Source organism: Linepithema humile, chromosome 5, assembly GCF_040581485.1.
Source record: "Linepithema humile isolate Giens D197 chromosome 5, Lhum_UNIL_v1.0, whole genome shotgun sequence".
Classification (NCBI taxonomy): Eukaryota; Metazoa; Arthropoda; class Insecta; order Hymenoptera; family Formicidae; genus Linepithema; species Linepithema humile.
The window spans coordinates 9,548,232-9,566,453 of NC_090132.1; the positions used below are offsets into that span (position 1 = coordinate 9,548,232).

At 47.6% G+C, this 18,222-nt stretch overlaps 2 protein-coding genes across 4 annotated transcripts in view; one reads left to right on the plus strand and one right to left on the minus strand.

Annotated features, from left to right (window-relative positions):
- The window catches only part of Su(var)3-3 (lysine-specific histone demethylase Su(var)3-3), a 97,504-nt gene that overhangs the window by 31,222 nt on the left and 48,060 nt on the right, over positions 1-18,222 (minus strand). The window lies entirely within an intron of this gene.
- On the plus strand, positions 9,104-15,845 carry Tollo (Toll-like receptor Tollo). Its single transcript, XM_012370179.2, has one exon. It carries the CDS (start codon positions 10,420-10,422, stop codon positions 14,164-14,166), a length of 3,747 nt encoding a protein of 1,248 aa, XP_012225602.2. The 5' UTR covers positions 9,104-10,419; the 3' UTR covers positions 14,167-15,845.

Consider the following 18,222-nt stretch of genomic DNA (forward strand, 5'->3'; position numbering starts at 1 on the left):
TGCCGCGAAGTGTTAAATCGCACGTAAACGAGTTAAGAGGAACATTAGCTGGTGTCAGCAATATCGACGCATCGTTCGACAATGTTTGCCGGGTTATTTTGCGAACCGCATGGATTACGGTCGCGCTTTACGGCCGTGCTTTATCCCGGTGTTACCGCGAAATTATCCCGCTAAAGTGGAACGTATTAGTCACCGTTGCTGACGCGTGCGCCGCTATCATCGAGCGCGCATAACTGTCTCGTATTATCGCGTTTTCGGCAAGAAATGTTGTAAATGCACCTCTCTCAGCATAATCGGCGGCGATATCCGACCGTTCGTCAACAACGAGCGACGAAAGGCCGAAATGCGCGAAATGCAAACGCGGACGCGGCGAGCGACGCCGCGCGCCGAGGGAGTTAAATTAAAGCGACCGAGGAACACAGACATCGATAATACCGGTATCATATTGCGAGCAAGAAAAAAAAATGCGATTGCACTTCCCTTGTGTACACCTTTACACACTTTAATTCCATTAAATACGCGCTCCATAACGGCGGCCTCATTCTTCAAGTCAATCCGTGGATACATTCAGGGACGGAGCGACCCGACAGAAACGCTTCGCGTTATCCCTTTGGAATAATATTTTTCAAATATAAAGCGAATGAATCGTGAAATATGAAGGAGAATAAAAAGTAGTAGCGCCGAGGTAATCGCTGCCGCGTGAAATACGACGGCGAGCCAGTCAAGCAGCAACACCAGCTGCAATGATTAGCGATAACCATTTCTCACACGGGGCGTTGCTTTACGCGCCGACTTTAATGTATTGTTCTTGCGCAATGATTACTACTTACATTGTTACGTCACTCATTGCGGATCATTATCGTAGACGATATTAATAGCCAGGGATCAAGTGTTAATTTGACAGTTGCGCGCACCGGTCGCGCTATTTATAAGCAGGAATTTATATGTGGCGCCTTTTACGCAACCGCAACAAATGCATCGCGGTGATGAAATATACAGCGTTATGTAAACTGTAGCCAGGGAACGTCCTGCAAATCTGATTACACCGATTCCCCGATTTCCGTTGCATGCGATCGGTGCAAACAAGTCGGATCATGCGCGATATTTAATAAGTAACCACGGTACGCTCTAGTTATAGGTCAGTCGCGAAATTAGCGACGCGATCCATTGCAGTATGCATTTCGGCTCGCATCAATGAGACCTGCACTTTAACGTAATCTGATCGGTGATCCGGACCGTAATAATCAGGCGAGCGCAGTGCTGAAGGGTATATATCGGCCATACGATACAAGCGCAAGCGGAGCAAAAGGAAAGCGGGACGGCCGGCTTCCACGAAGTCGTACGTGCGCGTAGGCCAGTGGTCGAAACTCGGAGTAATTCGCGTATGGAAGGCATGCGAAATCCGCCCCTGGCCGCGCCGGTCTAACAATACGTGCTCACGCACACGTCCCGCGCCTCGTGTACAGCGGCGAGTACCGAGTACCGAGGCGCACCGTGGCGCGGCGTGTGGACGAGGCTTTAACGACCGGCTTAAAAAAATTGGGCAGTTTTCGTTTACCGAGTCTTAGCCGGTTCGTGAGGTCGTTAATTTTCGGGTGGCCGCCGGTGGGATACGTCTCTCGCCCACCGACGAGAGTCTTTGAACTCCGGGATTACCTTTGGTTGCCTTGGCTCGCCTTGGATCGCCCCGGCGCGCGATGCAACGCGATGCGGTGCGGCGCGGCGCGGTGAAGTCGGTTTGCTGCAGATCGGCTAAGCTCACGAAAGCGCATCGTACTTAGTACTTAACCACGGTGCGCTTTTGCAGGCGGTGTAGCTGTGTTTAACTACGAAACCATCGCAATACGTCGGCTGCGATGTAACCACCGTAGACGCGGGACTCTCGCTATTGAGAAATTAAAGTCTGAAATTGGCGCTCGGTCTATTATTGGCGAAGCGCTGCGGAATTGTTCAGATGGATGAGCGATATCTCGCGTTCATGGTGGATTTCTTGCGAGTTCTACTCAATGCATACAACCGGCAATATTATGTTTGTATACTCGTGTGTGTTTTATTAATCAATTTTAACTTCGTTCGCTTGCAATTTCAGAATTATAATATCTCTTTTCCATTGCTTCCATTATTTCGCGATTAATATTTTTGTGACAAATCGTTAAATAAAAAGTAAGTCTGTCTGATAAAATAAAATATAAGTTTTATTACCTTTATCCTGTTATTTAATTTTATCCTCAATTTAAAGTTCAATATTTTTGATAAATTCATCACAATTTTACAACTCAATCTCTACATTAAAACAAACGGTATTTTTATGATAGATGTGTATAATTTTTCTAAAAGTAAGCTTTAAAACATCTTTAACAAAAAAAAAAACTAAATTTTACGAAATAAGTTGTTTAATATTATAATATATTGTAATAAAAAATATCTTGAGTAAAATATCACGGAAGGTATTCGAATAATGGATAGGTTGCCACAAAGTTTAGGAAGTTTCTTGCGACATATTATTTCAATGTACATAAAAAGCGGTTCCACAAGAAGCCGCACGAAAGATTAATTTAAGCCGAACTGACCCTAAAAATATCACTAGATTATCATTAACGAGTCACCGACTCGCCTCGGTTGAGCTCCATTAAGAATGATTATGATGTTTCCATGAAAATCTTATGTAATACGCTCTTCTTCCGTGACTTTGTGATTCACCCGGTGCCTCCTTCGATACTTATTTCACTCGGCGAGCCAGCTGATCCACGAAGCTGTTAATTTCGGGATAGCTGTCGACGGAGCATGCTCTCAAAGTGGTTTTTAATTTCGTATAACCACGGATTACACACGAAACTGGAATGATGCGGTACTAACCACAGTTATTAATTCTTGTAACTTTACAATACGTATCGACCCGTTAGAGTTAATGTCGATGTAATAGTCAATATTATTCTACAAATTTTGACAGATAAATTCACGCGGCGGAACACGAAATAATGATACCGCTTTGACTGGCCGTGAATCAAAAAAAACAAGATGCGTTTGCGCGCGCAGAAATCTAGATTCGTCCGGCGTTACTTTTTCCAATTAGTTGTCGTGAAAAACGATAAACAAAGTTACGACCGTCGTAATTTTTAACAAGATCGCCGTACCCGCATCTCGTGGGGGTGATGAATCTTTACGACGCTTCCCTTCTTCGCAATTATAACCGAGCATTTTTGTGGATTACAACTCCGGGGCCGTCCGCGGCGCAATTTATGCCGCGTATTCGGGGAAGACAAGTAACTGCGCGGAAGGCATCATCGGTCCCCGGGTTTGCACCTTAACCGGGCGCCAACCCGATCGCGAAGTTCGTTAATTTTTGGGGACGATCGCACGTGGGATTCCGTCCCTCGCCCGTGAACCAGTCCGCGTGCGCGCGCGCGCGCGCGCTTCTTTCTGGATTGCCTTGGGTCGTCTCTCCCGGCGCGCTCGCCCGTAGCCGGCTAGCTCCATCCCGGAGGAGCCCGTGGAGTTATCGTAATCGTTAACGAGACTGCTGTCAGCGTCGTAAGACACCCGAGGGTCCCTCGCCATTAACCTTCCGCTAACAAAGGCATTGCCACGTTCTTCGCTCCCGGTGCACCGACCCGCTCCCTTCCTTATTTATATGCATAACTCAAAAGAGGTGTAATGAAAATTTCACGGTCAACTCGATTACAGGCGATCGCCGTCGTATTCCCTTCTCTCGCATTCCCGCCTCTTTCCCTCCCACACATTCCGGCTTCTCTCTCTATCGTTTCCTTCTCTCCGTCTTCGCCGGCGTTCGCCGTCTCGCTCCCGCTACCCTTCGTACATCAGCAACTTGTCCGATGCATCCGTCTCTCTTCGAGACCATAGCGTTAGACCTCAGCCGCCGGAACGACGGCCTTCCTCTCGTTTTCTCTCTCCTCCCGCTGTCCGTCCGCGGGGAGAGAAAGAGAGAGAGGGAGGGAGATGAGCGAGCAGTTCTCGCATGCGGAAAACAACTTCTCGGGATCGCGCGCGGTATCCTCCGCGTCCGAGGGGCGATAAATTTTCCACGCCGATTATTGATACGCGCCGATTATCCACGTAACGCGCCGCGCACGGATAATAAACTTTATCATAACGATGGCTGACGAGCGCCTCGTCGGAAGAGACGATTGAAAAAAATGATAATGAGGGAGAAGCGCTCAATCCTTTCCCTAAATTATCGCTTCTATGATTATTCCGATGTTGAAACGTGCGTTTCCCGCGTAGTCGCTGCCTCGTGTGCATAAGTTCTTGCTCGACTCGATTCGTCGCTGGAAAGACGTTTATCCACATTAGTTTGTGAGATGTCCGACACACATGTTGCACACGCTGAAGTAATACGATGCGTGAGGAGCGTCAATTTGCGCCGCCACGCGATATCCGTCGTAAGAGGATTCACGTAATTCATTCGGATAATTCTATTTTTTTTTGTCCTCTCCGAGATTCGACGGGTTTCTTCTCCGCTGAAGATTTAATTATTGAAACACGTACGTCAAATGTGCGATTTATCTTTACGATTGATAAAACGACCGATAACGCCGAGGGCTGAACTACACCGAGAGCGAAGTATAGACATTACTTGCGTAACTGTAACTCGCGAGGATGAGAGAGTCGCATTGAAGCACGGCACTCTAGCACAATAGTAATGGGCGCAAGAGTGGATGGTAATTGAGTTAACGGGCTATGTAATGGGAGATTCAGCGTGTCAAACTGTTTTGTAATCGCTTTACGAGCCGCTCTTAGGCATTTCGCACACCGTTTAACTCCGCGGAGATGAAATATAAGCGCCGTTGACGAACTTCGCGTAGCGCCGTAAAAAAAAAACGACGCCTGCTCAAAGAAAGCCTTCCCTTTTGATACATCGCATAAAACATCCTTAATCTTACTCGTACATCTTCCTTCATTACTCTCCTAATGACGGGAGAATAACGCGTAAACAAATTTACGTGCATGTATATATATTTATATATATATATATATATATATGTATATATAAATACACAGCGGAGATGCACAACTATCCGGCTTCAAATTTTCACATGCCGCTCTCTCGCTTAATCTCAGTTCCTTAAAGCCGCTAAACTCGACCGCAACGAGGTAAAGACCAGCCGCGCAATTCCCGTGGAATGCATTTCGAAAAAAAGATTGCGAGAGAAAACGTACTGCGGGGCCGTAAGATGAAACTAGCAGGTGATCATCGGCCGGGGATCGCGACGGCGGATCGTGATTCCGTGCCCACCTGAAAACAATAAACAGCCTAGAGGCTGCTTCTGAGACAAGAAGAAGGAAACTTAGGCCGCGAGTGAAAGTGCACAATAACCACCATCCCGGTTCCTGCTCGTGTCTGCAGGGGTTTCACCTTACGCGAGATTGCGCCGTGATCTTTTCCACGGACGGTTTTGCAACTTCGAGTCACAATAATTAGCGGCCGCGGCTACTAAGTAATTACACGAACAAACGGGGGACCCGTGAGTCCATTAGTCTCCCGCAGGAAACAAAGTATCGTGAGAAGAATGTACGTAATACTCGCCAAGTCTTATCGATGTGTTATATAAACTGCGCTGCGAAAGAGCGGAAGACCACATACCTATCGGAACATGAATTCTAACCCGTCATGATTTGCGATGCGCTTTCAGCTTCGATGATTGCGCGAGCGTCGGGGATGCCAGTCCCGACAATTAGTCTGATTGATGCAGATGGACTATGAATTCCGGCAGCTCTTCTTCTTTTCAAACAATCATATTTTTATACAAAATCGTGAGTTAAACTAATCCCAGAATAATAGTGTATATAAATTTTATATAGTTTTGTTATTTCGAGAAATTACCAAAATGTCGTTCTCTTGAAAAATAAATTCAATAACGTATTTCTTTTTGATTCTTCAAAATTGCTGATAGTTAAAAAATGTCGCGATTTTTCAATAAATGCGACTAAAGCAGAATAACAACTTGTATTTGTGAATCAAAGAATTCTACCTTTCCACCAATATTTTCTTTAACTTGAATAAGAGCATTTTCTTACGAGTCTATTTCTTCTCTCAGAAGCGACAATCGAGATGCTTGTGGGAAAGTCTCGGAGGTGTATAGTTCTGTCACTCACGATTCGTTCGTATAGTTCTATTATGTCTTCTTATTCAATCAAAATACGTAACGTTAAATCTTAATTCTGTCTTGTCCAAGTTAGCTGCGGCGAGAAGAAAAGTCATCCATCAATCAATAATTTTTACAATTAGCGCATACCACGGAGATAGCTCCGTGCTGCCACAGTCATTATTATGTAACAACGGAATTACACAGTTAGACATTCACTGAACGGCTAGCGCACATCTGTCTTTATCAAGGGACGAGTAGGCCGGCTATCGGAATCCGGTAGTTTCGTTCGCCATTACGCGTAACAATCTCAACGTCTTTGATTGATTTCCTTGCTCTCGAGCTAATGAGCATCGCGCCCGATTTGAATCAACGCGACCGGGAAAACACAGGATCCGAAACGAGTTCACAATACATGGATCTGATTGCGTAATTGCTGAATGTATGATGACAGAGTCTCCCGATACGGTGCTCTTTGTCATCGCGCGCCTCGATATCGTGAAGGCACATATGGACCCGTATACAGCCACCATATACAAGGTGCTCCGATATTATGTGCACACTATCGAAAATACGAATGTTCGTAAAAAAACTTGCAAAGAAATTGCAATACCGATATTTCGAATCATTCTATTATTCTACTATTCTTCTCAATTTTCAATATGGTGAAAATATTTCGCAAGATACATTAACATGGTAATAATAATCCTTTAACGCAAGGGAGAGATATGCATCTAGAAAAGCGATGTTAATAACCACTTGAGCAAACGTCAACGTTCGTGACCACCAACGCGTAACGCATACAGCTGGGCCCACGGTTTCACGGTTCTACAAATTGCCTCTTTAGATTAGAGGAGACTCTTAACATTTTAAACGTACCTTGTGTTCGGAAACACCCTGTACATAACGACGCATGGTTCGGTAGTTGATTAGATTTAAAAGAATGCCCCGTCACCTGCACTGTTGAAAGGAGACTAGGCTCCGGGAGCGACGGCGGTGGGGAGACTCGCGGAGACGAGGGGAGGGGATGGGGACGGGGATGAAGGGCGAAGGGGCGGAAGGTGCCGGAGTAGAGCCTGATCGTGAGCAACGAGGGGCCCGGGCATGAGGCACCAGCGATCACTGACCGCTTTCGCCGATCCTCGCCGCCAACTAGCCACCTTTCAGCGGTGCAGCCATTGGGGCATCTTCTCGCTTAAAGGTCCATTCACATCGAGTCGCTAATCAAATCTGACAAAAAAAAAAAAAGGAGAAGCGTCCACGGGTGCTTACGATGCCCGTAAAATCATGGAGAAATTGCTCTTATCGGCATGGGACCGGCCGTGAGATTAAAAGTGGGATTTATGTAATTGTCGATAATGAAATGTCCAAATCGTTAGGATTAAAGATAATGACGCTTAATCTTCGTATATAAGGACCATCGGAGTGTAGATTAAATTCGGCCCCGTGAATTTAGTGTCGTTATTGATAATTAGAGTTATATTCGTCCCATAAATTTGCGCGCGTAACAAAATTTCCTGCAAATTAAAAGAGATCGTTATAATCCTACACTACGGAGGATTAAATCAAGTTTACGGGCGAGACGACGGGGATCCTGGATACGTCTGTATCATCCGTTTGAGCAGTTACAGTAATTGGCTGGCGGGAATGTAATATCGGCCAAAAATTGCATCCCGATGAAAGCCGGCGAAAATAATCTCGAGAATGAAGTAACTCTTTCCCGGAAGAAACTCGGGATATTTGTGTAATGAGAAAGAATGGCGCGAACTTGCACGAGGTAATCGAGGTAGTTAGCAGGTTGCAGTTTCGTTTTACAGGCACGTGATACACGGTTAATCCGCAAAACATCAGACACCCGGGGAATAATATTACGTACGCTTATAGGCGGCCGAGATGCAGTCCACCAACGGCAATTACCGGGGCGAGAGGGAACTATGGCGGAAGAATGAAATATAATATCGATTTAAGTCTCGCGGCCTTGGTAACGATCTTGTAGCTACGATCAATGAGCGCACGGCTGATCAAATGTACGCTTAATTGCGAAATCAGTAGTCTACTTACGTTATCGGCAATAATAATAATCGGCGTGGACGAATTTTCATCTTATCGCTCTTCTCGAATGAATTATATGTATCGTAATGCGAAAGGAACAGATTCAAATTACCTCGTATTATCTTATCTATCAAGTGCAATTGGAGGCGCACGTTGACATATATACTCGATAAGGTAATCTGTTTTTTTTGTATCAAATGACATACTGATTGGTTAAGAACGTGACTCGATTTGCGAAACGTTCGAGATAAGAAAGTATAGATTTCATAGTTCTTTAATCATTTATAAATTTATGCTAATATAAAAAAAATTTGTTTAAATTTTTCAATTAATAATTTAGTAGTTACGTAGGTATATTTGTATCACAAGTGTTCTATTACTATATTCTATATTGACTTGCTGATACAAACAATTTGATATGCTAAATAATATAATCATTTATAATCGGCGATGATCGTTTCTATCAAGTTAACGCGATCGCTGTTTACGGTCATTTAAATTTCGATGAATGGAAGTCGTTGGATCGCTGATTTAAACGATGATGATGTATTTAAGAGGCCCTTTGCCAATGGGGAACCCTACTTTCAGCAGGTAGAAGGAAACAAATCACTTTTCAACGACGGGTGGTCAAACTGCGAAGCACTGTTTTCTGAAAGGCGGAGTTCCTATAGAAGATCATTTGACACTGCACACAATTCCCGACACAATGCATCCAATCGTTTCTGCATCAATAAAATAAAAATGTACAAACTTCACTTCATATACATAAAAACAAATACTTTCCGTAATAAATAAAATTCTTTTCATGTTTTTAATGGAAATAATTTTTGTTGTATTTAATCAAGTTGAAGCGAAAAATAAAATTTGGCAAAAGGAAAAATTAAAACACGATCTTTCTAATAAATATGATAAAATTTGTAAATGGATGCATTATGTAATGTGCAGAGAGAGAGAGAGAGAGAGAACTTATTTTGTGTAAAATGCGCAAATCGGCCGCGATATACGTTTTTATCAGAGACGGATGACGTGAGGCGCGGAGAAAGGCGACGGAAATCTATAAAAAGTATTTGCGAAGCGCGGGACGACCGGAATACGAACGTAAACGGGATTCGCACAAAGACATCGGGCGAACCTTTTTCGAGGTTCCATTCTACGTGACAGAATCGTAGAAACGATGTGAAAACAGATGACGGCGCGGCGAGATTTCGCGGATGGATCGAACAGCAATCCGGCGAAAGAATAGAAAGGAAGAGAAGAGAAAAGATCGACAGGCGGGAGAGAGGGGGCAGAGGCAGACAGAAAGAGGGACGAGGGGAGAACACGAGATGCGGGGAATGCGCGGTGCGCACGAAGAAGAGGAAGAGGAGAAAAGAAGGAGAGAGAAAGAGAAGGACGCGCGATGGAAAAAACGGAAAGGAGGGACAGGAGGAAATAAGAACGTAGTGGATGGAGGAGGCTGCAGATGCGAAGGAGCCACTGTAAGGACTCGGAGAGTGTACCTGTCTTGTTTTTATAGGCTTGCCAGAACGCCGGTACCCGGGTACGCGGACGACGACGACGGCGAAGACGACGAAGACGACGACGAGGTGGACGAGAACGAGAGGACGACGAGAAAGCAGAGAACGTAGTGGGAGAAGGAGGGACAGTCGGGGGGGGGGGGAGAGCGGCGAGCGGTCGGTGCGAAAGGTGGCAGAGTCGAGGGGGGAGAGAGAGAGAGATGGCAGGAGGGGAGGGTAACGGAGTCCGGCAGGGCCTTACAACTCTGCCAACCAGTCCTAAAGAAACCGCGGGCCTTACCGGAGCCGTGTTCGCGCGCGTCGTACTATCCGTCGCGGTGACTTTTCGCCGATCGCGAGATTTTTCTCATCGCTGTAGAGGCGATAATCTGTCCGGCGGGTCGCTGAACCTGCTTCTTCCGCCCGTTCTCGCGCGACGTATCGTCCCGTTAGCGAAGCGCGTCGCTCGTCTCCGGACGTACGAGACGAATCGCCGAGGATGAAACCGCCGGGGTCGTAAAGGCGGATCGGCAAGAGGTGCGAGAGGTCGATCGTCGACCGGCAGACAAGAGGAGGCGAGGAGTGTGATATGGATGACGTGAGGTAAAACCGCGGACGACGGCGCGCGGTGGTTTAAATGGATCGACGCCGGTTTCGCGAGGCGCAGCTGCGGCGTTACAATTGGGACTGAAGACAAGAAAATCAGAAAGAAGAAAATATATACCAAGAAGGGGGGGGGGTACGGGGGACACATTGATGGAACATTGATGAGGCGCGGCGGCAAGATGCGGGGTAGTCCTGCCTTCTTCGCCATATTACTCGGCACGATATTCGGCGTTCTCGGCGCGTCTCTGAGCAAGGCGCTCCGATACAAAGCGCCGGACGAGTGCAAGTGGGTTACGACCGGTGACGCCGAGGACGACGTGTCGCTCCTGTGCCATCTGCGTACCATCAACAGCGAGCTGGAGAACACGAATTTCAGCGTGATACAGCCGCAGCACACGGTGCGCCTGCGGCTGGAATGCAGCGACGCGCTCTTTTACCAAAGCTCCCTGAGCGCCGGCAGCTTCCGGCCGCTGGTCGAGCTGCGGGAGCTCGTTATCGAGTACTGTAAAATTAGCAATCTGTCGGACGACGCGTTCAAGGGGCTGCGGGAGCTGCGCAATCTCACTCTGAGGACGCACAACACCGACTGGTCGGCGATGACGCTCCACGTCTCCGCCAAGACCTTCACCGACGAGCTTCAACAGCTGGAGAAGCTCGATCTTGGTGAAAACAACATGTGGGGCATACCGGAGGGCGCGCTCTGTCCGCTCGTCAACCTCGAGGTCCTAAATATGACGAGAAACCGGCTGAGGGACGTCGCGAGCTTTTATTTCAACGCCACGATGAAATGCCTGTCGAACCTGCAGGAGTTGGATCTTAGTAACAACAGCATCGAGTCGCTGTCGAGCGCGGCGTTCTCCGGTCTAACGAGGCTGCACAGCTTGGATCTGCGGTGCAACGCCATCAGTTTCATGGCGGATCGCACGTTCGAAGGCCTCTCGTTGCTGGCCATCTTAAAACTCGCCGACAACCGGCTCGCCAGCCTGCCGCCGGAGCTGTTCAGCGACGCGAGAGCCCTGCAGGAGATTCATCTGCGGAACAACACGCTGAGCGTGCTGCCGCCAGGATTGTTCAGTGAATTGACGCAGTTGCTGGTGCTGGACCTCTCGCACAATGAACTAACGGCGGAATGGGTGAACGCGGCTACGTTCAGCCGCTTGGTGCGTTTAGTGGTGCTCGATCTCTCGAACAATCATATCGCGCGACTCGATTCGACCGTCTTCCGCGATCTGTACAGTCTGCAGATTTTACGGCTGCAGGAAAATCTACTCGAGAGCTTGCCGGAGAACACATTCTCCCCGCTTTACAATTTGCACACGCTGCTGCTCAGCGACAATCAATTGACCGTCATAGACGCGACTACGCTGAGCGGCCTTTACGTACTCAGCCTGCTCTCGCTGGACAACAACCGGTTGCACACGATACACCCGGGCTCCCTGAGAAACGCCTCGTCTTTACAGGACTTTCATCTTAACGGTAACCGGCTGACATCGGTGCCGGACGCGCTGAAAGCCACTCCCCTCCTGCGCACCCTCGACCTCGGCGAGAACCTCATCTCCGAGATACCGAGCGGCACGTTCGACCACGTGGCGCAGCTGTACGGGCTTCGATTAACCGAAAATCATATCGGCAATCTGACGAAGGGCGTCTTCGATCGTATCAAGGAGCTGAAGATCCTCAACCTCTCGCGAAACCGCATACAGTTCATCGAACCCGGCACGTTCGACGAGAATCTAAATTTACAGGCGATACGTCTGGACGGCAATCAGCTGACCGACATCGCCGGCCTCTTCACCAAGCTACCGAATCTCGTCTGGCTGAACGTCAGCGACAACAAGCTCAAGTGGTTTGACTACGCCATGATACCGACCGGACTGCAGTGGTTGGATATACATTCCAACGAAATACGAGAGTTGGGAAATTACTTCGAGATCGAGACGCAGTTGCAGCTCAGCACTTTCGACGCCAGCGAGAATAAGCTCACCGAGATCACCGGCAACGCGATACCCATGAGCGTCGAGCTGCTGTTTCTCAATGACAATCTCATCTCCAAGGTGCAGAGTTATTCGTTCTTCAAGAAACCGAATTTGACGCGCGTCGATCTCAAGGGTAATCAGATACGAAATCTCGAGCCGTACGCATTGCGCATAAGCGTCGTGCCGCCGGACAAGCCGCTGCCGGAATTCTACATCGGCGACAATCAGTATCTCTGCGATTGCACGATGGAATGGCTGCAGCGTGTAAATCGGCAGAATCAATCGCGCGTCCAGCCGCACGTGATGGATCTGGAGAGTATTTACTGCAAGCTGCTGTACGATCGCGAGCACGCGTTCGTCCCGCTGGTCGAGGCGTCGCACTCGCAATTCCTCTGCAAATACGACACTCATTGCTTCGCCCTGTGCCACTGCTGCGACTTCGACGCCTGCGACTGCGAGATGACGTGTCCGCAGAACTGCACGTGTTACCACGATCAGTCGTGGTCGGCGAACGTGGTGGACTGCTCGAATGGCGGCCATGTGAATAAGCTGCCCGACCAGATACCGATGGACGCTACGCGCCTTTATTTGGACGGCAACGATCTGCGCGTCGTGTCGAGCCACGCGTTCATCGGCCGCAAGAGGCTCAAGGTGTTGTTTCTCAATTCCTCGAATATCGAGATCGTGCAGAATAGATCGTTCAACGGGCTGCGCGATCTCGAGGATCTACACCTGCAGGATAACAAGATACGCGAGCTGCGCGGCCATGAATTCGAGGGACTGGACGCGCTGCGGCAGCTGCATCTGCAGCGCAATCACATCGCCGCCATCAGCAACGACACGTTCGCGCCGCTGCGCTCTTTGCGAATTCTCCGACTGCAAAATAACCGTCTGACAATGCTGGCGATATGGTCGCTGCCTCTGTCCGTCGAAATCACTCTCGCCGGCAATCCCTGGTCCTGCGAGTGCGATTATCTGCATAGTCATCGCGAGTGGACGCGCGAAAGGAACATCACGGTCGCGGACGCGTCCGCGTTACGCTGCGTGTACAACATCACGGAATTCGAGGCGTTCGGCAGCGAGGTGTTCGCGGACGACGAGTTCGGCTTTTCCGTCATGACGGGCAGATCGTCGTTGCGCGGAAACGAAAGCGTCTGCAGCGACGAGATCGGCCTCGACAACGATCAGCATCGCAACTACACGAAGACCATCATCGAGAAGCAGGTGCTGCAGGATTATCTGCCGCTGCTGGTGGCGACTCTCGCCAGCTCCCTCGTCGTTATACTGCTGTGCATGCTCGCCTTCGTGTTCCGCCACGAGTTGCGCGTGTGGTTTCACTCGCGCTTCGGCGTGCGAATATTCTACCGGAATCACGAGGTCGATCGGGACGATCGGGACAAGCTGTTCGACGCCTTTGTGAGTTACAGTTCCAAGGACGAAGCGTTCGTCGCGGAGGAGTTGGCGCCGGTGCTCGAAATGGGCAATCCCTCGTACAAACTGTGCCTACACTATCGGGATTTTCCGGTCGGTAGTTTCATCGCCGACACCATCGTGCAGGCGGTGGAATCGTCGCGCCGCACGATAATGGTGCTGTCGGAGAACTTCATCAAGTCCGAATGGTGTCGCTTCGACTTCAAATCGGCGCATCATCAGGTGCTGCGCGACAGACGGCGCCGGCTGATCCTCGTTCTAGTCGGCGACGTGCACCAGCGCGATCTCGATCCGGATATACGGCTCTACTTAAAGACGAACACGTATCTGCAGTGGGGCGACAAACTCTTCTGGGAGAAGCTGCGATTCGCGCTGCCGGACGTGCCGAACAATCAGAGAACAACGCAGAGGACAAGGTCGCAGCCGCCGCCGCCGGTCCGACGGCAACACAACAACAGAACGTCGAACGTCGGGCCGCGCACCGTGTCCGTCCATATATGATCCGCCCGCGAGTGCGTTGTGCGCGCTGTGCGAAATGTCAATCGTGTTACAAGAGTGAACCCTCGGTCACACGACACGGTGCGACCGGCGTGAAACGCCTGCCTGAACGTCGAGGATCTGTGTGCTCGGAGCGCGATACGCGCCGCATTCAGACTTTGGTGCAATACGACTTGGTGCGGAGTATGTAAATAAACGGTGCATTTGTATGTATAAATAAAGCGTGCCAGGCGCGGGGGATAAAAGAAGCCACGTGTGTACATAGACGGTGAGAAGGTATTTAAGATGCTCCTTTCTCGCGCAAGTACGTGTATGGGCGTGTGTGTGTGCGACGCGTGAAATTTGTAGATTGTCGTTGTAGCGCGCCGATGAGGATAGATAGCTGAAAACTCGTTGTAAATAGAAAATACCGTCCGCTCGGTCGCGAATTACGACCGAACTGGCAGACCGTTATTCGGCTCATGGAACGCGCGATGATCACGTTGGGTGTGACGGCGCGTATACGTATGTGAGAATGTGTGTGCCGCGATCGTGGATGCAAAAGAGATGTGTCTGCAGTCCCCACCTCTTCCTCCTGACCGGTGCGAGCGTGTACTTAAAATTCATTACTTTTCGTCACTCCGTACACATTTTGGCTGCGGCCATTTTTTCCGTACATAATTTCGGAATCTCGGATTTCTCGGGCGAACGTCCGCTCTGGCGGAATAAATTCAATTTCATCGGCAGCCATCTCGCGCGTGTGCCTCCACGATCAGCTCTTACAAGTAAAATAATCGCTTGATATCGAGCCGAGAGTCTCGCGCGACGCACCTGTTTGAACCTCGACTCGATTGTTTAAATAGCTTGGCTCAAGCCGCTGCGCCAACAGTGATACCACTTCCTAATTATAATCGTAATGTATATTTAATTGTATTTACACTTTTCCACTTTTCTCTGGTTGATGACGAATTTCATCCAGGAATACGAGCTTACGAGTGTCTCAGCGGTGTCTAGCTGACGCTCCACGGTGATAACGAAAAATTTTCGGCGTGAATTATTGTAAATTATTACTTTAGTCTTATTTATTTCGTTCCAATCGGTGAAGAGACTTTATGTGACTTATGGGAGCGTTGCGTTTTTTTTTTTTTTTTTTTAACGGAAAACGGAGACAATAGTGTAATGTGAGATTCGCTTGCCGTCGATTAATTTAAGAAAATGTTATCTGTGCCGCGCAAAGTTTATATTTTGAATTCGACAGTCTCATTGTTATCAAGTAAATTAGCAGACTATTTTCTATCTCCTACGGAATATAAATGGTACATATATATTTTTATAAAGATAGACAGAGTGTGTACACGTACTCTTTAACTGATATGCACAGATATGCTCAATCACGTTTAAGCAACTACTTCAGCATCGCGAATGCACTCGTCGGGGCACTCGACGGGAGATAAAACAAACTTAACGCGACGTATCTTATCCGAAATGCGACAGTCGAATTCAAAGTGCGCGTCAGGTCAAGGAAACTGAAGTGCTGCTACAAATATTCGAGATATAATGTACAAATGCAAAGTCGTCTTCTCTAGCTTTCCTCGCAAGCGGTAATCATGTTTCGCAAACGAACTTATTCGACAACGAAAAAGATATTATTTAGAATAAAAACTATGACTGAATAATAAAACATTCTATTTTTATGTTTTTAATCCTACTGTATTATTCTGACTCTTGCTATCCTCCCGACCTCTACACGTTAAATGATTACACGTTAAATAATCGTACGAATTTTCGAAGAACTCGTGAGCTAATAAACATGTTAAATATATTTAAATAGCACAAACACACGATCTTAAACATCTTCGTATTCTCCATTGACGTTTTAGTAGTTTTTAAATTGCAAAGTATTACTTTCTTCAAACGTATTTGCCGAGAGACGTATCAAAGGCGCATTAAAACGAATTTACAAACGGTATGCAGTGCACTTCCTCATTTTCAGTTAACGCAATAAAATGACAAAGCAGTACACGCGATATTCGCGGCATGACAATTAAATCTACCATTTCGATGCAGGCTTTGTGCGCCATTTTCTGAGGCAGCTTGGGAACAAAACAATACTTTATGTTAATCGAGTCACGTCTGTATACATTGTCATCACGTCTTGTTACCGTTACATCAGCGGAATAAGTAATATCTACCTGAGGAGGATAATAGAAAAGAGACAATTTGGTGGGAGACAGTTAAGAGAAAATTTCGTACTACGCCGTACAACAAAGTAAATTAAATTCTTCCATTACACTGTTTTAGCTCGAGTAACACGGCATGAAAAAGATGCACTTGCAAATATTAAAACGATGCAAAACAGAATTTCGAAAATTACTGAAATAAATTGTTATGCAATTTAATTCATACAAATACAATACTTGGGAGAGGCACGGAGAGCCGTATGCAAAGAAGTGCGTAATGATTGTTGGTTTTCTACCGCGTTATGGTGAAAAATGCTGAGAAAATGTAAAAAAAAATCCCACTTGTCAGTTGTAATCTTTGATCTTATCACGGGAATGGCATGCGAGACTCGCAGGTAGCACGAAAGCGCGAGCTAAATGAGAGTTGGAAAATTGTAGCTACGTGAAAACGTTCGCAAACGCGAGTTGCGTTATTGCCCGGCTCACGATTGCGTGTAATCGTCGTGTAATCAATGCCAGTATAACAGCTGCGTGTGAGCGATTCAATCGATGCGCAAAATAACGTGGTAGTACCATTGCGATATCAACGAATAATGCAAATATCGCAGTAACGGTGTCGCGGTGCCGGCATACGATAACGACTAGACGTAGTGCGATACGAAAGAACCGCGGGATCCCACCCTACATACCGTAACTATCGGGGTACTTTGCGGTTTGACTAATGATACGCGGAATTCGCAATCGTATTGTATTTCGCGGCGCGTGGAGATAGATCGATCGGTCCTGGCGAACGTTCTCCCGGCAGAGCGTATAACGCAATGTCGGTTATCATCACGCGCGTGACATTTCGAAGAAACATTTTTGCGCTGACTAATAAAATAATCAGCATTATGATTAGATTATCTGTTGCAGCTCTGTCGAAACACTTAGTTATTTTACTAATTGTGTTTGTTGTATCCTCAGCTTTACAGCCCGCTGTTTTATCATTCGTTCGCACTCCCTACGAAATAACACGTAATAAAGCAATTTGCGCGCGACGTTGAGCAATCTGAGACAATGAAATTGGTGCTCGATGTTGCTCGGAAAATTCAAATATCGCGACGTCTGCGCGTGGCGAATGACGATCTGCGTTGATAGCGAGCATCGCCAAGGCCGGATAACGAGTACGACGCTCCTATCTGCTGATCCTGTTCTGCCACTTTTGTAATTAACAAGTCCTTAACAACATATCACGGGTAAAACACTCTTTGCATCGCTTATGCTCTCCGCTGAAAGCCCCTAGTCAAGGCGGGCTCGTGGCCGTCAACCAGTCCCCTCGAGTATAATTTAATGTACTGAGAAAAATCGAAGAGGTACCACTACAGACCTCGCGCGAGGCGAAAGAGGAAGAAATTATGCGAACGTAAGGGCGAGATCGTGAGATTTCAATGGTCTAGATCCACTCCAAGCGCGCTCCTCGGGCGCGGATAGAGTGGCGAAAGGAGCCGGAATATCAGACGTGTCTATCTCAGCCGGGATAAGTAATGAACTGGACAAAAAGGATTTTTGAACGAGCGCGCGCTGTGATAATGGGGATTGTGCAGGGAGTTTATAAACCTGTTTCCACTTTGTTCGTTTATCCAACTTAATAAGACAGTCATGTGCGCGCGACCGTTAATAGCGAGCGGAGGAATTAGCGACGCGACGGAATCTGAAATTAAAGAGCGGACATAAAACTGATACAGTCGACGTCTTTATACCGCGCTTGAATCGAAGCGCGCGATTCAGTAACGGCGGCGCGCAATAATATAATATAACGCCGGGCCACAAGAGAAAGAGAGAAAGAGAGAGAGAGAGAGAGAGAGAGAAGCAGTCGATAGTTCAACTGTCGGTAGATATAACGGCTTCGCGATAGAACGAC

Bases quoted from the DNA above. Each gene is read 5' to 3' on its own strand.
- Tollo (XM_012370179.2), top strand. From the start codon at position 10,420: ATGAGGCGCGGCGGCAAGATGCGGGGTAGTCCTGCCTTCTTCGCCATA.